Source organism: Felis catus, chromosome A1 (genome assembly GCF_018350175.1).
Source record: "Felis catus isolate Fca126 chromosome A1, F.catus_Fca126_mat1.0, whole genome shotgun sequence".
In the NCBI taxonomy this organism is placed as follows: Eukaryota; Metazoa; Chordata; class Mammalia; order Carnivora; family Felidae; genus Felis; species Felis catus.
In genome coordinates, this window is record NC_058368.1 from 114,365,948 (window position 1) to 114,388,673 (window position 22,726).

General features: G+C 37.9%; 1 protein-coding gene and 1 pseudogene across 1 annotated transcript; one reads left to right on the top strand and one right to left on the bottom strand.

Annotated features, from left to right (window-relative positions):
* Window positions 1–350: 350 nt before the first annotated feature.
* Window positions 351–886, top strand: LOC101089740 (annotated as a pseudogene).
* A 1,206-nt stretch (window positions 887–2,092) lies between these two features.
* On the bottom strand, window positions 2,093–22,026 carry NME5 (NME/NM23 family member 5). The gene is made up of 6 exons (XM_045059531.1): window positions 21,862–22,026; window positions 21,125–21,298; window positions 13,493–13,698; window positions 12,724–12,824; window positions 6,243–6,361; window positions 2,093–2,303 (listed from the first exon to the last, which is right to left on the bottom strand). Exons 2-6 carry the CDS (start codon window positions 21,251–21,253, stop codon window positions 2,223–2,225), a joined length of 636 nt encoding a protein of 211 aa, XP_044915466.1. The 5' UTR covers window positions 21,254–21,298; window positions 21,862–22,026; the 3' UTR covers window positions 2,093–2,222.
* Window positions 22,027–22,726: the final 700 nt, after the last annotated feature.

Consider the following 22,726-nt stretch of genomic DNA (forward strand, 5'->3'; position numbering starts at 1 on the left):
CATCCCAGGCATATGACTCTTGATTTCAGGGTCATGAGTTCAAGCCCCATACAAAGCTTAATTTAAAAATAAATTCTATAAATGTTGAAAAAAAAATTTAAAAAAATAAATAAATAAAAATAAATTCCACGTCTTACTTCTCCAACTTAAAAAATAGTAATAATACAGCAACATCTTTTATCAGTCTCCTATTAATGTTACATCATTGTCAAAATCATACCATAAACTGACAGCCATTGCAGTACTCTGAGCTCTATAGAGACAGGACTAGGGCAAGTAAGAACCAGATGGGCAATGTGTGACTCTGTGTCACACTGGAAAAAAAAAAAAAAAAACAAAAAAAACTAAACATGGGCAAAGAAGATCCTAAGAGGCTGAGAAGCAAAATGTCATCATATGTACTCTTTGTGCATACTTGCCAGGAGGAACACATGAAGCAACCAGATGCTTCAGTCACCTTCTCAGTTTTACAAAAGCACTCAGAGATGTGGAAGACCATGTGTGATAAAGAGAAAGGTAACTTTGAAGATATGGCAAATACAGACAAGGCAGTTATAAAAGAAATGAAAAGCTACATTCCTCCAAAAGGGGAAACAAAATGAAGGTCAAGGATCCCAATGTACTGAAGAAATCACCTTCAGTCTTTTTGTTTTTGAGTACTGGCCCAAATCCAAGGAGAACACCCTGGCCTATGCATTAGTGATGCTGCAAAGAAACAGGGAGAGATGTAGAGTAACACGGCTGCAGAGCACAAGCAGTCTTAGGAAAAGAAGGCTGTTAAGCTGAGGAAAATTACATAAATCAGATTGCTGCAATACCAAAATGTGAAAACAAGCCTATATGGCAAAACAAAAAAGTCATCAAGGCTGAAAACAAGAAAAAGAAGGAAGAGAAGAAGGATGGAAAGGACGAAGAGGATGATAATGAATACGTTAGTACTACTTTTGTTCTTGTCTGTAAAGTATTTAAACTCCCTGTACACAATTCACCCATTTGGAAGAAAAAAGGGGTGAAATCTAAGGCTGCATGAAACTTGTTTTTAAACTGTACAGTTTCAGGGTGCCAGAGTGGCTCAGTCAGTTAAGCTCGGGTCATGATCTCGTGGTCAGTGGGTTCCAGCCCCACATCAGGCTCTGTGCTGACAGCTCAGAGACTGAAGCCTGATTTAGACCGTGTCTCCCTGCCCCTCCCCTGCTCATGCTTATGCTCATGCTCTGTCTCTCTCTCTCTGTGTCTCCTTCTCTCTCTGCCCCTCCCCTGCTCATGCTCTCTCTTTTTCCCAAAAATAAACATTAAAAAAAATTAAAATGTACAATTTCAGGGTGCCTGGGTGGCTCAGCTGGTTAAGTATTTGGCTTAGGTCATGATCCCAGGGTGATGGGATCCAGCCCTCTGTGCTGAGTGTGGAGTTTGTTTAACGTTCTCTCTCTCCCTCCCTCTCTCTCTCTCTTCCTCTGCCCCTCTCCATGGCTTGCATGCTATCTCTAAAAATAAACTGTACAGTATCTTCTTTTGTATAGTTAAAACACTATCAAAAGTATCTTTACCTAGTCTTGTCCTAGTGGCATTTTCAGCAGCCACTACCTTTGCTGAGTACAGTGTGGGAATGTAAAGTAGCATGGAAATTTAAGAAAGGTTCTTTTTGGCACACAACATGAAGTAGTTATACATGGGGATGAGAGTCTTTTCATCTTCAGTTGTTTCTAATCCATCTTATTTTTTTTTAATGTATATTTATTTATTTTTGAGGGAGGTACACAGAAAGAGAAAGAGTCCCAAGCAGGCTCCATGCAGCCAGTGCAGAGTCTAGCTTGGGGCTTGAACTCACAGACTGCGAGACCAAACTGAGCGGAAATCAAGAGCTGGTTGCTTATCGAATGAGCCACCCCAGTGCCCCTCTAATGCATCTCATATGAATTAATTGTTCTCTTAATTGCAGAGTACCAGTCTGCAATTGCAAAACACTTAGAATTGTTTCATTAACATTCCAAATACTTCTAGATAAAATCAATTTTCTTATTAGAAAACAAAAACCATACCCTAAACCTGTATTTTACCTTAGATAATGTTATCTTATGCACAAAACACATTCTTTTAAAACTTATAAAGACAATTTATTTCACATGCAGTTACTTAAACCCTTAGGAAGGTTTGTTTCTTTTATAGTAGAAGCGTGTCTTTTACATTAAGATAGTGATTTGTCCTTGGGGAACTTTATTTTACTAAAGTTCTTCTGCAGTTGGATTGTGACAAAGCTTTGGTTTGTTGGGATTATTTTTCAGCAGCCAATCAGCTAGCCAAATCTATGGAAAAAAGAAAAAAACTCTTAAGTTAATAAACATTTAATTATAAATACTATAAATAACAAATACTATGAATAGTATAAATATACTATATAAACATACACTACAAATAGTATAAATATGTACTATAGCAATTTATTTGTTGTTAAGTAGGCTTCACGCCCAGCGCAGAGTCCAACATGGGGTTCCAACTCACAACCATGAGATCAAGACCTGAGCGGAGATCAAGAGTCAGATGCTCTTTTGCTAAGTTTATTTATTTATTTTGAGAGAGAGAGAGAATAACCATGTGCACATGTGAATGGGGGAAGGGGCAGAGAGAGAGGGAGAGAGAGAATCCCAAGCAGGCTCTGCACTGTCAGCACAGAGCCCTACATAGGGCTGAAACTCATGAACTGTGAGATCATGACCTGAGCTGAAACCAAGAGCCAGATGCTTAAGCCAAAGAGGCACCCAGGTGCCTATATCAATTTAAAACCTAGTACTATATCAATTTAAAACCTAGCTTTCAAAATCACTCTAAGAATGAGAAAATGACTATTAAAAAATTAAAACATTAAGTTTTATATTATGCAAGATTATCAAGTAGAGATCCAAACTGGCAAAGAAGTAAAACTATTTCCTTTTACAGATGACATAATCCTATATATAGAAAATCCCAAAGAATCCACAAGAAAGTTACTACAACTAACAAATGAATTTGGTCATTGTTGAATCCAGACAAGATGACTTCAAAGACCATGTTTAGTAAATGGAACCAGAGGTATCTTTTTCTTTTCTTTACATTGTTCAGTAGTTTCAGGTTTCTTACTAAATAAACAGATGTTATTGTCACAATGAAAAGGAATTATTAAAGAAATAACCTAGGGGTGCCTAGGTGGCTCAGGTGGTTTGAGTGTTGGACTCTTAATTTTGGCTCAGGTCATGATCTCACAGTTCATGGGATAGACCCCCATCAGGCTCTGTGCTGCCAGCACGGATCCTGCTTGGGATTCTCTCTGTCCTTCTTTCTCTGCCCCTCTCCTGTGCACATGTGCATACACTCTCTCTCTTAAAACAAGTAAACATTTAAAAAAAGTAAAAAGTCCTGCCTAGGGGCACCTGGCTGGCTTAGTCGATAGAGTGTGTGACTCTTGATCTCAAGGGTCGTAAGTTCAAGCCCTACGCTGGATGTAGAGATTACTTAAAATAAGTAAATAAAATATAATAAAAAAAGAAATATCGTTTGTTTTTGGTAAAAGTGACAAAATTAGTAGGAGAAATTAAATCTTTGTCTTCCAAAGGGGATTCCCTTTGAGAATGGTAACAGAGGCTAGAGATAACTATTTTATCAGGGCTGGTATTGAAATAACCTTCCCAGGGGCACCTGGGTGGCTCAGTCAGTTAAGTGTCTGACTTTGGCTCAGGTCATCGTCTTGCACTCCATGAGTTTGAGCCCCATGTCAACACAGAACCAGGAGCCTGCTTTGGATTCTGTCTCTGTCTCCCTCTGCCCCTCCCCCGCTCATACTTTTTTGATACACAGAGAGACAGAGCATGAGCAGGGGAGGGGCAGAGAGAGAGGGAGACACAGAATCTGAAGCAGGCTCCAGGCTCTGAGTTGTCAGCACAGAGCCCGACGCGGGACTCGAACTCACAAGCTGTGAGGTCATGACCTAAGATGAAGTCAGACTCCCAACGGACTGAGGCACCCAGGTGCCCCCCAAAATATATTTTTTATTTTTTTTAATTTTATTATTATTTTTTTAAATTTTTTTCAACGTTTTTATTTATTTTTGGGACAGAGAGAGACAGAGCATGAACGGGGGAGGGGCAGAGAGAGAGGGAGACACAGAATCGGAAACAGGCTCCAGGCTCTGAGCCATCAGCCCAGAGCCTGACGTGGGGCTCGAACTCCCGGACGGCGAGATCGTGACCTGGCTGAAGTCAGACGCTTAACCGACTGCGCCACCCAGGCGCCCCCCAAAATATTTTTTAAATAACCTTTCCTGAGTTGCCTGGAGGGCTCAGTAGTAAGATCATGCCACTCTTGATCTTGGGGTTGTGAGTTCAAGCTCCACCTTGGGCACAGAGCTTACTTTAAAAAAATAAACACAGGGGTGCCTGGGTGGCTCAGTTGGTTAAGCGTCCGACTTCGGCTCAGGTCATGATCTTATAGTCCGTGAGTTCAAGCCCCGCGTGGGGCTCTGTGCTGACAGCTCAGAGCCTGGAGCCTGCTTCACATCCTGTGTCTCCCTCTCTCTCTGCCCCTTCCCTGCTCATGCTCTGTCTCTGTCTCAAAAATAAAATAAACATTAAAAAAAATTTTTTTTAATTTAAAAAAATAAATAAACACAATAAAATAACGTTTCCTCATTATCTCTGAGTCTTCAAATGAGTGAGAGTACCTGTAAAGAAGGAACCAGGAAGACATTTGGCCCTTGACAAGCACCCTAGTTCCTCCTATCCAACCATTCTTTCACCTGACTGAGCAGTAATGAAGTATCTAGGGATGTGAACAAATATAAATTTTCTAAGGGTGCCTGGTTGGCTCAGTTGGTCCGACTCTTAGTTTCAGCTCAGGTTATGATCTTAAAATTTATGGGTTTGATCAAGCCCTGGGTCAGGCTCCATGCTGACAGCACAGAGCCTGCTTGGGATTCTCTCTCCCTCTCTACTTCCCCCCACTAGCTCTGTCTCTCTTTCAAAATAAATAAATAAACATTTAAAAGTTTTCTATGAAAAAAAGTTAGATATCATTAAAAATAAAAATGTTGAGAGACATTTGGGTGGCTCAGTTGGTTAAGCATCCGACTCTTGATCTCAGCTCAGGTATCGATCTCAGGGTCATGAGTTCAAGTCCCACGTTGGGCTCCCTGCTGGGCGTGAAGCCTACTTTTAAAAAAATAATTTAAAAAATAATTTTGAATGTATTTAAATATATATCTAATTTTATCATGTGATTATATAAATCATACACAAAAACAATGCTCTGTAATTAAAGGATGCAGTATTGAAAATGTATTTAGAAACAATGTTTTTTCTTTGTTTTGTTGGAACAATTTTTTAAAAAATTTTTTATTATTTTTTTTAATGTTTATTTATTTCTGAGATACAGAGAGGCTGAGCATGAGTGGGCGAGCAGCAGAGAGAGAGGGAGACACAGAATCAGAAGCAGGCTCCAGGCTCTGAGCTGTCAGCACAGAGCCCAATGCGGGGCTCAAACTCACAAACCGTGAGATCATGACCTGAGTTGAAGTCAGTTGCTCAACCGACTGAGCCACCCAGGTGCCCCATTTTTTAAAATTTTTAATGTTTATTTATTCTTTAAATTTTTTAATGTTTATTTATTTATTTATTTATTTTGAGAGAGAGAGAGAGAGTGCAAGCAAGAGTGGGGGAGGGGCAGAGAAAGAGGGAGACACAGGATCCAAAGCAGGCTACAGGTTCCCAGCTGTCAGCAGAGAGCCTGATGCAGGGCTTGAACCCATGAACTGAGAAATCATGACCTGAGCAGAAGTCAGATGCATAACTGACTAAGCCACCTAGGTGCCCCTAAAAACAATTTTTTTTTTTTTAACGTTTATTTTTGAGACAGAGAGAGACAGAGCATGAACAGGGGAGGGGCAGAGAGAGGGAGACACAGAATCTGAAACAGGCTCCAGGCTCTGAGCTGTCAGCACAGAGCCCGACGTGGGGCTCGAACTCACGGACCGCGAGATCATGACCTGAGCCGAAGTCGGCCGCTTAACCAACTGAGCCACCCAGGCGCCCCAAAACAATATTTTTTAAGAAGTAAAACACAGTAAGAGAATAAGTAATCCAAAGTTATACATAAGGGAGTATCTAAAATGTATAAGAGATAGTTCTTAAAATGCTCATTCACTGTTTCAAAAATTTAATGTTTAAAATATTAAAACTATAGACAATTTCTTTAGAGTGAATAAAAACATTTCTTACAAAAGGATCTGCTGGTTTCTCCTTACAAAGGGCTGTGAGTCCTTTAAGCAGAGTTGGTGTTACATATAAATTTAAATAGTCCTTAGCAGCTTGTCCAACTGGAATAGGCTCAATAATCACTGTAAACACAAATGTATTCCCATTAAAATTAATACAAATGATGAAATATTATATAATCATTACAAAAGAAGAAATTTTAGTGGCATGATACTTACAAAGTTTTTTTTTTAAAAAAGGAAACAAAACTAGAATATAGCATACATAGTTTGTTCAAAAACACATAAGCACACACAGAGAAATAATAAGACTATATAAGACAGGCAAGAAACAGACCAAAATGCTAACAGTGATCGTGTATAAAGTTCTGATTATGTTTTCTACTATATCCTTGCCTGCATTTCCATTTCCATATTTTTTATAGTAAATATCACAACGGACAATGTCATGAAAAAGAAAAATATGAATATCATGTAAAATCTAGGAGATTAATTAATTCCAACAATTAATTGCTGCCAACAAAATGGCAGGCACTTTACAAAGTGGTATAGATATAACGGTGTACATGTATTTCTTGTTCTCTTATAGACTACTGAATATACACATAAAATCTATTTGTGTCTATGTAATATATATTAACACTCCTGCTTATTTTTCAAGTTTTTAAATAAATTATATAACATATAGGAAAGTTTTAGTCTTTTTAGCTTTGTTTGAACACTATGTAGGTCAATCAGACTCATAGTACCAAAGAATATATTTATACAAGGAAGAATGTAGTTTACAGTCTTAAGTCTTTTGAGGATGACCTCCATTAATGTGCAACTTTCAATAAAGATGGGGATGCAAAGCTACTGGTCTCACATGTTCAGATCTAAATCGTTACTGGCCCAAGGAAAAAGAGGATGGGAAGACAGATTTCTGTGTGACTAGTATATGGGCTCAATCTCAATGAGAGATACAACTAACAACAGGAGAGTCCTTTGCCAGGATGGCAGGTAAAGCTAGAAAACATCACAAAGGATTGGAATAAAAAGTTCCTTTCCTATTAGTCTCATTATAGCACTCTTTTTTGTACTGATTGTTGTAATAATTTTTAGTTACATAAATATTTAAGTTTATTTTTGAAGTGGGGTGGGAGGTTAAAAGAGCATATGTGTGTGCATAGGGGAGAGGCAGAGAGAGAGAGGGAGACAGAGAATCCCAAGCAGACTCCTCACTGTCAGTGTAGAGCCTGACATGGGGCTTGAACTCACACACCGTGAGATTATGAGATTATGACCAGGAGCCAAAATCAAGAGCTGGAGTGAATGAGCCACCCAGGTCCCCCTCCCCAGTGATTAATTATGTTTTAACACTTTTTCGTGTGCTTATCAGTCATTCATATATCTTTTGTGAAATGTTTATTCAAATCTTTTACATTTTTTTTTTAATTTTTAAGGTTTTATTATTTATTTGTTTATTTATTTTAGAGAGAGCAAGAGCATGCACATTTAGGGGAGTGGAGCAGTGGGAAAGAGAGAACCTCAAGCAGGCTCCAGGTTCAGCACAGAGCCTGATGTGGGGCTGGACCTCATGACCCTGAGCTGAAATCAATAGTTGGATGCTCAACTGACTGAGCCACCCAGGCGCCCCTGAAAGGTTTTATTCTTAAGTACTCTCCACACCCAATGTGGGGCTTGAACTCACAATGCTGAGGTCAAGAGTCACATGCTCTACTGACTAAGCCAGCCAGGTGCCTCTGCCTGATTTTTAATTGCCTGCCTTCTTTTTACTGAATTGTAGGAGTTCTTCATAAATTCTAGATACAAGTCTTTTATTTCATAAGATTTGCAAATATTTCTTATCACACTCTGTGGCTAATCTTTCCAATATTTTTAATGATGGCTTTTGAAACATAAAAGCTTTTAATTTTGATGTAGTCTAATTTATCAGTATTGTCTTTTATGGATCATGTTTTGAGGTCATACGCAAAAATCCTTTGTCCAACTCAAGGTCATGAAGATTTTCCATGTTTTCTTCTAGATATTTTTAGCCCTTATGCTTAGGTCTATGATCCATTGTTGTTAAGTTTTCTAATTGGTAAGAAAAGAGGATCTGAGTTCTTTCTCTTTTTTGGCATGAGGATATTCAGTTATCTTATCATCATTTGTTGAAAAAGACTATCTTTTCCCCATCAAATTGTCTAGGCACTTTTGTTGAAAGTCAATCGACCATAAACGTATTTATGTAAGTATTTATTTCTAGATTCTTAATTCTGTTTCATTGATTAATATGACTCATACAATACTGCCTTAGTTACTGTGGTCTCATAGTAAGCTTTGTTTTTTTTTTTTTTAGTTTATTTATTTATTTTGAGAGAGAGAGAGAGAGAGAACAGGGGACAGGCAGAGAGAGAGGGAGAGTGAATCCCAAAAATTTCTGCACTGACAGCACAGAGCCCAATGTGGAGTTGGAACCCCTGAACTGTGAGATCAAGACCTGAGCCAAAATCAAGAATCCAACGCCTAATTTGACTGAGCCACCCTCATAGTAAGTTTTGAAATCAGGTTAGTGGAAGTTATCAAACTTTGTTCTTTTTGAAAATTGTTTTAGCTTGTCTAGATCTTTTGCAATTATATATACATTTTTTAATGTTTATTTATTTCTGAGACAGAGGGAGAGCATGAGTGAGGGAGGGGCAGAGAGAGAGGGGGACACAGAATCAGAAGCAGGCTCCAGGCTCTGAGCTGTCAGCACAGAGCCCGATGCGGGACTCGAACTCAAAGATTGTGAGATCACGACCTGAGCCAAAGTCAGACACTCAACCGACTGAGCCACCCAGGTGCCCACAATTACATATACATTTTAAAGTCAGCTTATCAACTTCTACATAAAAGAATGCATGGATTTTGACAGGGATTGCATTAATTGATCAATTTGGAGAGAAATGCCATCTTGACAACATTGACTCTTCTGATACATCAATGTGTGAGGTCTATTCATCTTAGATAGTCTTTGATTTCTTTCAGTAATGTTTTGTGCTTTTCATTGTACAAGAATTGTACTTCTTTTGTTAAGCTTATTCCTAAGTATTTTATTATTTATTTAATTCCAGTATAATTAATATACAGTGTATTATATTAGTTTCAGGTGTACAATATAGTGATTCAACAATTCTATATACTACTCAGTGTTCATCAAAATAAGTGTACTCTTAATCCCCACCACCTATTTCACCCAACACCCCACCCAGCAACCCTCTGGTAACCATCAGTTTCTTCTCTCTTTTTTTGTTGTTGTTCTGTATTTTTAAGAGTCTAATTTTTTTGTCTCTTTTTTTCTTTGTTCATTTTGTTTTGTAAATCCCACCTATGAGTGAAATAGTATTTTATTTTTTTGATGCTATTGTGAATGAAATTATTTCCTTAACTTTAGTTTTGGATTGTTCCTACCTCATCTATTTTTGCTGACCATTTATTATTTGTCTCTAGCAACTAGGGTCGGATGGATTAATGTGAAAATAAAGAATCTTTTCATGTTTCTTACAGAGATGAACCTTCATTGAACTTTTTGAAGCTTTCTAATAATATTTATAGTTTATACACTGCATTGCATATTTATTTTCATAGATTTTTAATATGTGATCATTTTGAGAGCAGGGACATATTCATCTTTGTATTTCTGGCACATAGTAGGTAATACAATAAACTTGTTGAAGCAATGGAATGTAACAAAACTTTGAGTTAGCCATCTCAAATCAAAGGGAAGCAAACTATATTTTTCAAAGGTTAGGAACATGTCTTTGAATATCTTTATAACTTGCTTGAGTGACTCATCATACTGAGTTTTGCACATAGTTCTTTTCATTTTTTTAAATGTTTATTTTATCTTGAGAGAGCATGTAAGCAGGGGAGGAGCAAAAAGAGAGGGAGAGAGAGAGAACCCCAAGCAGGCTCCACACTGTGGTGCAGAGCCCAATGTGAGACCCAAACCCACAAACCACAATATCACGACCTGAGCCCAAACCAAGAGCCAGATGCTTAACTGACTGAGTCACCTAGACATCCCACTGCACATAGTTCTTGAGTGACTGGTAAGCAAGAGGGAGCTCATATCCCTAACTGAGAATTTACTCCAGAGAGCTTCACATTCTCACAGCAAAAGATCTGCAACATGGTAGGTAATTAATCTTTATATTTATCCTGCAACAGCTGCTTCTCAAATGTCTGACTTTATCTCGTAAACTCATGTCTAGAGGACTAATTAATGGTAAAATCAAAAGCAATCTAAAATAACAGTTGAGGAATATAATCCTATGAGTAAGAAGAGCTTTCAAAAAAAGGACTAGAAAAAACAAAACAATAATAGGAGTTAATATTTGAGCACAGATGCACAACACATTTTAAGAATTTTATATATATATGTATACATTTAACCCTAACAATATCCCTATTAGGTAGGAAGGTACTAATCTATTTGCATTTGACTGAGGAGAAGAGAAAGACTCACAGAGAGGTTAGATGTCTAGAGCCAGAAGAAAAGTCTAATTCGTTAGTACCTAGACTAAATCTAAGTACTATCACATTAAAAAGACATTTCATGGGGGCACCAGTTGGCTCAATCATCAGAACATGTGACTCTTGATCTCAGGGTCGTGAGTTTAAGCTCCACATTGGACATGAAACCTACTTAAAAAAATAAATGGGGGCAGGGTGTGGGTGGCTCAGTCAGTTCAATGTCTGACTTCAGCTCAGGTCATGATCTCGCGGTTCTTGAAATCAAGCCCCATATTGGGCTCTGTGCTGACAGCTCAGAGCCTGGAGCCTGTTTCAGATTCTGTGTCTCCCTTTCTCTCTGCCTCTCCCCTGATTGCTCTTACTCTGTGTCTCTGTCTCTCTCCTTCTCAAAAATAAATAAACATTTTTAAAAATTTGAAAAAAAGACATTTCATGTTTGAGATATAATTCAAAACAATATAGAAGATTGAGAAGTAGAAGCAGAGGTTATAGATGAAATAAGACTGACCTAAATTATTTAAATTGGGTGATAGTTTCATTAAGGGTTTATTATACTAGTCTGTCTACTGTTGGTTATGTTTGGAGTTTTCTACAATAAACAATTCCAAAAAAATACCCTAATGGAAAGGATATGTGACAGAAATTAGCAAGAGTAAAATATATACAAATCCTTTTGGGTACAAATATCTATAAACAGGTGTTGTGGGGTGTCTGGCTGGCTCAGTTGGGCCCCATATTGGGCGTAGAGATTGCTTAAAAATAAAAAAGTAAAACAAAACAAAACAAACAAAAAAACACACCAGGTTTTGTTTAAGAATCAGGACTTTCAAAGTTCCAAGAGAGTTTTCAGTTTTCTTTGAATAAATCCTCCATAGAAAATACTGAGGAATAAGTCTAAATGACTTAAAAAAAAAAATAGGCCCAAAATATTCTATGCTTCTCAATGCTGTAAGTTTTTTTAATGTTTATTTATTTTTGAGAAAGAGAGCGCTCACACAAGCGGGGGAGGGTCAGAGAGAATGGGAAACAGAGGATCTGAAGTGGGCTCTTCACTGACAGCAGAGAGCCCAATGCAGGGGCCAGGGGCTCAAAGACACCAACCGTGAGATCATGACCTGACCTGAAGTGGGATGCTCAATTGACTGAGCTACTCAGGCACTCAAATGCTTTACATTTAAAAAAAGATGTTTATTTATTTTGAGAGAGAGAGAGAGAGAGAGAGAGAGAGAGAGAGAGAGAGAGAGAGAGAGAACGCATGAGCAGGGGACAGGCAGAGAGAGAGAGAGGGAAAGAGAAAAAGAATCCCAAGCAGACTCTGCACTGACAGATGGGGCTCCATCTCAGCAACCATGAGTCATGACCTGTGCCAATATCAAGACTTGAATGCTCAACCAACGGAGCCACGCAGGTGCCCCTACATTTTTTTCTGTACAACAGAAATCACCAAATTTTCTTCCTGATCTAAAAATATGACTGAAATAAACTAAAAACCTCAACGCTGTTCTTTATTATGCCCATTTCTAAAAGGTTTACCACATCCATAACAGGATGGAAAAAAAAATGGGCCTGAGAACTATTAATTTCACAACTGCACGAGTATTCATTAGGCAACTAGTAGAGAAAATGTTACATCTATCCTAATTTCCAAGGGAGATTCTTTTTTTCATGTGTAACAAACTTTACTGACTCATTAGGGATAACTTAAGGAATTGCAACAAAGGAGAAGAAAAACCCTAAATAGGGCTAGTCTAAGAGAAAAGATAAAAAAAGCAAACCCTTCTCAAAAGATTCCCTAGAGGGCACAATTTAGTTATGAGGGAAATAGTGAGTTTTCCATTTTTGGATTCAGATTTTTAAGTAACTATAACTTGAAAATATGACAAAATATATTGGAGAAAACCCCTGCTATTTTTCTTTCCAGCTATATCACCCAAATAAAAGAAAAAGCAAACAATAGGAACATGCAATACTCATCGATAACTCACCTTCAGGAAACATGAATCGAATTTCTCTTTCTGCTGCAGCAAAGTCATTACTCCCATGAAGTGCATTCCTTAGGTCATCTGTGCCATAAATTGCCCTTAGACTAAAAGCAAGTTAGAGATGATAACCATCCAATGTGATATCCTTTCCTTACTCTTTACATATGCATTCTGCTCAGGAAATTTACAGAAGCATTGCCACTTCTCACATATATGTAAGTTTTAATCTATTTTGATTTTAAGCCTAAATCTATCTAGATGAGGGTCAAATATATTTAAATCTGCAGGAGAGATACACTGGGGAAAATAGGAGTTCTCTGGGTTAAGAAGAGGTGGTGTTTTGTGAGAAGTGAAAAGGCAATGCATATTCAAAAGTGCAAGAATTCAATGTCCTCAAGTTCCCAAACTTTAATGATAATGCTGAAAATCTGGTTTTATGGCCCTTTATTACCAATATTATTTTAAAAAGCCATGCCAATTTTCCTATGAAAAATCCCACTTCAGTGGCGGTTTGATTCAAGGATGAGAGAAGAATGAGGCTAATCAGCCATAAATCAGACATTCCCTGAGGCCTTTTGTGGCATTTAGTATTAACACAGACATTTAAATAGCTACAGTGTAAAACTGACCCCCCTACCCCAACCAAAATACCAAAAAGTTGATTTAGGAAAACTTTCAAATGCAAAGACACTCCTGTTATAATGAAATCAGTTTTTTGTTGTTGTTGTTTTTTGTTTTTGTTGGATTCCTTTTTTCCCCCTAGGAAAGTTACCTGTCTGGGTGTGTCTCCTTAGCTACTAAGGTATCACTTGGTCCCAAAAGTTCTTTCCAGTAAGAGATGGCTTTATGTCTAGCTAATATCATGGCAACAAGTGGTCCAGAACTCATGTAAGCTGTCAAATTGGGGAAAAACATTTTCCCATACTGTTCCACATAAAAGTTACTACAGTGCTCAGGGCTGAGATGTAGTTTTCTTCTCTATAAGAAAAACAAAGTCAACAAAAGTATTTAAAATGACAATTCAATAATAACTCATTGTCATTAGTAACTTGAAATTAATACTAATCTCATTACAAATTTGAGATTTTTGTATTATGAAGAAAGGGAGAGGGAAGAAAGTTAAATATAGGCTATAAATAAAATTCTATAAGTTATTTAACCAACCCTTGCTCACTGTTGATATGAATGTAAACTGGCGAAACCACTTGGAAAACAGTATGGAGGTCCATCAAAATATTAAAAATAAAACTACCATATGACCCAGATCAAGATGTCATATGGATCAAGTATGTGTATGTATGTTTGCATATATATTGTATATACACTTACAAAAAAAAATATATATATATATATAATGGAATATTAATCAGCCTTGAAAGGAATGAGATCTTGCCATTCATGACAACGTGGATGGACCTAAAGGGTATTATGCTAAGTGAAACAAGTTTGAGAAAGACAGATACCATGATTTCACTTACATGTGGAATCTAATAAAACAAATGAATAAACAAACAATAACATACTCTTAAATACAGAGAATAAACTGGTAGTTGCCAGGGGGTTGGGAGGGATGAGCAAAACAGATGAAGGGAATTAAGAGGTAGGAACTTCTAGTTACAAAATAAATCACAGAGATGAAAAGTACAGCATAGGGAAGAGAGTCAGTAAAATTGTAATAACCTGGTATGGTGACAGATGGTGACCACATTTACTGTGGTAAGCTCTGAGGGATGTACAGAATTGTCAAATCAGTATGTTGTACACCTGAAACTAATATAACATTGTATATTAATTACACTTAAATAAAAAAGAGCTATTTAACCTAAGAAAAACTATTCCTATTTGGCAGTCTCCTTCAATATATGGTTTGTTAATGATGAATTCAGCTTATCTCCTTAAAGTAAAAAGACTACTATCACCAATATTTTGTTAATATATACTTTGTATACATTGAAGTAACAAAATTAGATTTTAGAACATTCCAAATTCATCTTTTACCTATTTGTGTGATATTTTCTTATTTATTGTGAAACTTTCCTACATTATTTTAGGGAGCTGGTCTCATTATGGTACTTAGAAATGACACCCAGTATAATGACGCTATAAACAAGTTTTTCTCTTGAATGTGAAAATTGTGTATTTATTCTGGTTCTGCCATAAATATGTAGATTGACTGTGATGTTAAGAAAAAATAGTTGGTATTAAGTGTCTCAATTTGAAAGAATATAAATTGTTGAGGGCAAATAAACATTATTTTCTTCACAAATGAGACTACATGAATGAATCAGTAAAAATATCATAGAAGTCAGCCATTCTTCTGATTGGAGATCATCCTTCTCTAAAAGCAGCTATTTGAATGCTTTTTAAAAATCATCCATTAACGGGGCACACGGGTGGCTCAGTGGGTTGGGCATCCGACTCTTAGTTTCAGCTCAGGTCATGATCTCGTGGTTTGGGAGTTCAAGCCTTGCATCAGCGCGGAGCCTGCTTAGAATGCTCTCTTTCTCCCTGCCTCTCCCCTGCTCATGCTCTCTCTCTCTCTCTCAAAAATAAATAAATAAACTTAAAAAAATCATCCAATACTACTGTTTCTCAGTTCCACTAAAGGTGGATCATGAAGGAAAAGACTCAAAATATAAAAGAGGGATTCAAAGCCCTCATTAAGGAAAACTTCTGGCTAGAATAAAGATGATCAGAATGTGAATAAATCACTAGGTCAAAGCTACAAATCTCCATATTTAAGGCAGAGAGCTATCTTTCTAAAGTGGGTTAGATGTTCCTAAGAGTATAGTGTGAAATTTACCAAGTGATCTCTTAAAACTTCTTTTTTTTTTTTTTTTAATTTTTTTTTTCAACGTTTATTTATTTTTGGGACAGAGAGAGACAGAGCATGAACGGGGGAGGGGCAGAGAGAGAGGGAGACACAGAATCGGAAACAGGCTCCAGGCTCTGAGCCATCAGCCCAGAGCCGGACGCGGGGCTCGAACTCACGGACCGCGAGACCGTGACCTGGCCGAAGTCGGACGCTTAACCGACTGCGCCACCAGACGCCCCAGTTCTCTTAAAACTTCTAATACTATCATGTATCCTCAGGTTTCAGAAACTTGGCCAAACTGCCTAAAGCAAGAAATGGGAAGATGCTTACCTAGGTGGGTCAGCATTGCTGTAAACAGGCTCTACTGACAAACTTAACATTCTCACCAGCCAAGGATCAGCTACCACAAAACAGGTGCTTGGATCAGTTCTCATACTGAAATTCATATAGTCAAGAAAAAGAAACTCGAGAAATTATAAAACCGCCTGATTTAATATAATCCTTGATTCTTTATTTAAAATAAAGATATGTCAGTATTTGTGATTCTTACGCATATTGGTATGGGGGGTTTGTTGCTGAGTTAAAAATAAAAATTTGGTCTGTTAAAATGTAAGCCCTTGTCACACACCCCTTAACAACCAAGGGAACCCACCTTCTGCAGGTGTGCCACCTAATGCAGCATACTTACAAAAATTAAGAGCTCCTTTTATTTTTTTAAGTTTATTTATTTTGTGAGAGAGGTGGGGGAGGGGCAGAGAGAGAGGGAGAGAGGAGAGAAATCCAACCAGGCTTTGCATACTCAGGGCAGAGCTCCATGTGGGGATCAAACGCAGGAACTGAGAGATCATAACCTAAGCCAAAACCAAGAGTCAGAAGCTTAACCGACTTAACCACCCAGGCACTCCAAGAGCTTTTTTTAAACTAAAACTGGGGGGCACCTGGGTGGTTCAGTCGGTTAAACGTCCGACTTTGGCTCAGGTCATGATCTCACGGTTTGTGAGTTCAAGCCTCACATTAAGCTTGCTGCTGTCAGCATGGAGCCTACTCCGTATCCTATGTCCACCTCCAACTTGTGCGCCCTCTTTCTCAAAAAATAAAGTGAAATTAATACTGAATCAGTAATTATATTGATTTAAAATTACATCGGGGCACCTGGTTGGCTTGGTCGGTGAAACACGCAACTCTTGGTCTTGGGGATGTGAGGGTAAATATTTTCACAAAGAGAAGTAGTATTAAATGATATCAAAAAAGGAACCATTAGTTTCTAAAAGAAGAAAGACTGCCACCTACTGAAAGGATACATCATTTTTCAGAAGGTTTTCCCTAGATGGGACAAGAAAGCCTCAAGTTCAATGGACTCCCAACTACAATAAAGCCTGCTTTAAAAGCATTCAATACAAAGAATAAATACTATACAACTCTACTTACATGACACATCTAGAAAAGTCAAAGTCGGAGAGACAGAAAAAAACAGAATAGTGGTTACCAGAGGCTGAAAAGAGGGGTAAACAGAATGAGTGATTAATAAGCAGTCTCAGTTTCAGTTGACAAAAATTCTGGAGATGGATAGTGGTGATGGCTGCACAACAAAGGGAATGTACATAATGGTACTGAACTGTACACCTAAAAATTTTATGTTGTGTATATTTTATCACAATTAAAATAAACAAAAAAGAGCATACAGTATACCAAGGCCTTCTTTGCTATGAAATTTACTGCTGATTAGGGAAAGTGTTAAATATTACCATTCACACTAATTTTTCATTCATAATTTAATGCATACTTAAATTTTCACTAATTATTTTTACTAAAAATTTTTTTGTTTACTTTTGAGAGAAACAGAGACAGAGTATGAGTGGGGGAGGCACAGAGATAGAGGGTGACAAAGAATCTGAAGTAGGTTCTAGGCTCTGAGCTGATGCTTAACTGACTAAATCACCCAGGCACTGCCCTGGGTAACCATTTTTAATCTCCTAGTGTTTCATTTGCAAATATTGGCAAACATGAATATATATTACTTTTTCTCTTTCTACCACACAAGATTTTTATACACTGCTCTGCATCTTATTTTTTCCATAGCAGGACACAAACAGGTTCCTCTTTTTTCATTTTACAATTAGCTGCACTGTATTCAATTTGGTGGTTTCACCAGAGTTTACTTAACTAATTCTTTTTCTAAACACTTTTTTTCTTTTTTTTTTTCTTTTTTAAAATTTACATCCAAATTAGTTAGCATATAGTACAACAATTTCAAGAGTAGATTCCTTAGTGCCCCTTACCCATTTAGCCCATCCCCCCTCCCACAACTCCTCCCATAACCCTCAGTTTGTTCTCCATATTTATGAGCCTCTTCTGTTTTGTCCCCCTCCCTGTTATTATATTATTTTTGTTTCCCTTCCCTTATGTTCATCTGTTTTATCTCTTAAAGTCCTCATATGAGTGAAGTCATATGATTTTTGTCTTTCTCTAATTTCACTTAGCATTATACCTTCCAGTTCCATCCACGTAGGTGTAAATGGCAAGATTTCACTCTTTTTGATTGCCGAGTAATACTCCATTGTATAGATATACCACATCTTCTTTATCCATTCATCTATCGATGGACATTTGGGCTCTTTCCATACTTTGACTATTGTTGATAGTGCTGCTATAAACAAGGGGGAGCATGTGTCCCTTTGAAACAGCACACCTGTATCCTGTGAATAAATGCCTAGTAGAGCAATTGTTGGGTCATAGGGTAGTTCTATTTTTGGTTTTTTGAGGAACCTCCATACTGTTTTCCAGAGTGGCTGCACCAGCTTGCATTCCCATTTTTGAAAAAATTTTTTAATGTTTATTTATTTTTTGAGAGAGAGAGAGAGAGAGTGAGAGCATGAGTGGGGGAGGGGCAGAGAGCGGGGGAGACACAGAATCTGAAGCAGGCTCCAGGCTCCAAGTTGTCAGCACAGAGCCTGATGCAGGGCTTGAACCCATGAACCGTGAGATCATGACATGAGCGGAAGTCAGACACTTAACCAACTAAGCCACCCAGATGCCCCTCTAAATACTTTAAGTAATCTCTATATCCAACTGGGGTTCGAACTCACAACCCTGAGATCAAGAGTAGCATGCTCTACAGACTGAGCCAGCCAGATGCCCCTATTTAACCAATTTTCTAATGCTAGGTTATTTTTAATCTTTTGCTGGAAAATAAACAATACCACAAAAAATAACTTGTATACATATAATGTCATATTAATACGTGGGTCACAGGAGGGATCCCCAGCATTAGAAGTGCTAAGTCAAAGGGTAGATGCATCTGTAATATTGATAGATAACTGCAAGTTTCCCTTCTATAGCGGTTGTGCCATTTACTTTTATATTTTTGCCAGATGGTATTTCAGGGCTGTTTTCATTTGCTTTTTCCTTGTTAGAGATTGGTCATTTTTTCATATGTTTAAGATGCATTTGTTTTTCTTTTTCTGTGATCATCCACATGATCTATCCTTTTTTCTTTTAAAGTTTATTTTTGAGAGAGAGAGAGCACCAGTTAGTGAGGGGCAGAGAGAGAGTGAGAGAGAATCCTATGCAGACTGCACACTGACAGTGCCCGATGAGGAGCCTGACCTCACCTAAAGCAGGGCTTGAACTCACAAACTGTGCGATCATGACTTGAGCCAAAGTCAGACACTCAACTGACTGAGCCACCCAGGCACCCCAACATGTTCTGCCCATTTTCAACTGAATTTTTATCTTTTTCTAGGAACTCTTTATGTATTAAGGAGATTAGCCCTTTGCCTATCATGAATTGCAAATCTTTTTTCTAAGTTTGTTATTTGCTTTTGACTTTGTTTATGTTTACTTAGCTATGCAAAAGTTTCTTATGTTTATAGTTGTATCAATCTTTTCTTTTATGGCTCCTAGACAAGAAACCACAGTAAAAAAAAAAAAAAAAAAAAAAAAAAAAGGCTGTCCTACTCCAAAAACAAAAAGAAACTTCATCTTTTTTTCTACAGTTTATGTTTAATATTAATTTTTATTTTTTTAATGTTTTTATTTATTTTTGAGAGAGAGAAAGCATGAGTAGGGGAGGGGCAGAGAAAGAGAGAGGGAGACATAGAATCTGAACCAGGCTCCAGGCTCTTAGCTGTCAGCACAGAGCCTGACTGAGGGCTAGAGCTCACGAGGCAAGAGATCATGATGTGAGCTGAAGTCAGACGCTTAACTGAGTCACCCAGGCAACCCTATGTTTAATTTTTAAATATTTAAATCTTAAATCCATTTGGAGTTTACCCTGCTATACACAGTATAATATTTGAATCCAACTTTTTTTTCAACGGTTACTGAATTTTCCTAACATTTATTAAAAAGTTCTTAACCTGAGTCTTTTAAATATATTAAATATTTTATTATACATTCCTGCACTTTTTCCTTATACTTTCTTGTACCATTCCTACACTGAACCTCTACGTATCCTCCTAAGCTTATATGAAATTCCTCATCTTTCCTGAGGACTGAAATTTTCTTTTTTCTTTCATAAAACACTGACAAAACAGATAATATGACACTGTAGAAATAAAAGAAAATTCAAAAATCCTGGAATTTTAAGTAGGGATGGTACAGAAAGGATTACTTAAAATATCCTGGGGCACCTGGGTGACTCAATTGATTGAGTGTCTGGCTCTTGATTTTGGCTCAGGTTATGATCTCACCACTGGTGAGATGGAGTCTTGCACCAGGCTGTGTACAGAGCCTGCTTGTGATTCTCTGTCTCCCTCTCTCAATCTCTCTCAAAAACAAATATTTTTAAAAATCCCATTATATTTGATGATAATCTTTTAAGTTTATTTATTTTTAGAGAGAGAGGAAGAGAGAGCATGAGTGGGGGAGGTGCAGAGAGAGGGAGGATCTTGGGATCCACACTGTCAGCATGGAGACCAATGGAGGGCTTGAGCCCACAAAATGTGAAATCATGACCTGAGCTGAAATCAAGAGCTGGACATTAATCGACTGAGCCACCCAGGCACCCCTAATGATAATCTTTAACAACACTCCTTTTACATACATTTTCAAACCTCTAACAACTGCAGAATAAGTGTAAGGCTTAACACTTTAAATGTCTGTAATAATTGAAAAAGAAAATACCAACAGTCCATCAATTGAGGAACAAGTAAATAAAGTGTGGTTCATTTACACAGGGGAGTATTACACAGAAGTTAGGAAGAATGAGAGATTCAGATGTAATAACATGGAATGCTATCTAAGCAACTTTGTCAAGGGAAGAGAATTGTACTATCTTATGGAGGGAAACGTTTGTAAATGCATTGAAAAATTCTGAAAGGACAGAAAGCTTTAAGTAGTTGCCTTTCCCTGGAAACTGAAACTTGGGTGGGAGAGGAAGGTGGAGGAAAAAGGAATTTTAATTCTCATTTTAGATCCTTTTGAGGTGTGAAAAGCTTTTTAAAACACATATAACTTTTATACTTAAAATAAATGTTAAATTTAAAGCTAAATACTAGCAACTAAACAGGTTAACATGTTTACATAAACATTTAAAAAAGAAAAAAGGAAAGAAAAGAAAAAAACAAGATCATCATGCCCAGAAGTTACCTGAACAATGGTGAATCCAGATCTGAGAATAATATCTTGTATCTCCTCCTCTTTGTCAACAATATCCGGTTTGATAATAGCCAGAGTTTTTTCTACATATATCTGAGGTGGGGGCATTGATATCTGCATTCTGCCTTTTCGATGTAAATTTAGGAGACTCTCCACAGGAATCAACTGCAATGACAGGCATCAACCCCACCCCAAATTTAATGTAATTGTGACTAAGAACAGAGTTATTAGGCGCTTGATTTTATTAACTTATAAAATTAGAAACTGCGGATTCTTTTTCTATAAGCAGTGTCTTGATAATATGATACGAGGTAGCAGGGAGCCTGGCTGGTTCAGTTCCAGGAGCATGAGACTCTTGATTTCTGGGTGGTGGGTTTGAGCCTCAGGTAGGGTATAGAGATTAAACTAAACTAAAACAAACAAACACCATTTCTCCTCTATGTCTAATTCATGCCCTTGGTTTTCCTAAGCACTTTCCTTGAGGGGGAGAGGCAAGGGGCAGTCTGAAGGCCTGGGCCTGGCTCAGACGCTCAGGGTTGCAGGTGAAAACTCTGTTGGCCACTCTGCAGCAACTCTCTACTCTAGGGACAGGTAAGCGGCTTCGTTCCCACCCCTCCTGGAAGACCACACATAAGGTCTGGCCTGGTTAGAAACCAGGATCGCCAAAATGCAGTGCATTTCCAAAGTGTACTGCAGATTCTGAGCAAGGACCTCATCTATGCACTCACCCTAGTGCCTGCTCCTCTAGTGCCACCGTAGCTTGTTGCTAGGAGACCTGAAGCACAGTTCAGGGATGGTGGCTGCACAGGGCCAATCCAGCAGAGGGCCAATCCAGCAGAGTGTATCACAGGCTCTGGCTGGTTTCTTTCTTTTTTTTTTTTAATTTTAGTATTTTTTAAATATGAAATTTATTGTCAAATTGGTTTCCATACAACACCCAGTGCTCATTCCAACAGGTGCCCTCAATACCCATCACCCATCTTCCCCTCCCTCCCACCCCCCATCAACCCTAAGTTTGTTCTCAGTTTTTAAGTCTCTTATGTTTTGGCTCCCTCCCTCTCTAACCTCTTTTTTTTTTTTTTTTTTCCTTCCCCATGGTCTTCTGTTAAAAGTTTCTCAGGATCCACATAAGAATGAAAACATATGGTATCTTTCTCTGTAGGACTTATTGCACTTAGCATAACACTCTCCAGTTCCATCCACGTTGCTACAAAAGGCCCTATTTCATTCTTTCTCATTGCCACGTAGTATTCCATTGGGTATATAAACCACAGTTTCTTTATCCATTCATCAGTTGATGGACATTTAGACTCTTCCCATAATTTGGCTATTGTTGAAAGTGCTGCTATAAACATTGGGGTACAAGTGCCCCTATGTATCAGCACTCCTGTATCCCTTGGGTAAATTCCTAGCAGTGCTACTGCTGGGTCAAAGGGTAGATCTATTTTTAATTTTTTGAGGACCCTCCACGCTTTCCAGAGCGGCTGCACCAGTTTGCATTCCCACCAACAGTGCAAGTGGGTTCCCGTTTCTCCACATCCTTGCCAGCATCTATAGTGTCCTGATTTGTTCATTTTAGCCACTCTGACTGGC

Coding starts and splice junctions, on each gene's coding strand:
- NME5 (XM_045059531.1), bottom strand. CDS start 21,253: ATGCAGATATCAATGCCCCCACCTCAGATATATGTAGAAAAAACTCTG. Junction 12,825..13,492: donor AAGGAGACACACCCAGACAG/GTAACTTTCCTA, acceptor ACTTGCTTTTAG/TCTAAGGGCAATTTATGGCA. Junction 6,362..12,723: donor TCGATTCATGTTTCCTGAAG/GTGAGTTATCGA, acceptor TTGTGTTTACAG/TGATTATTGAGCCTATTCCA.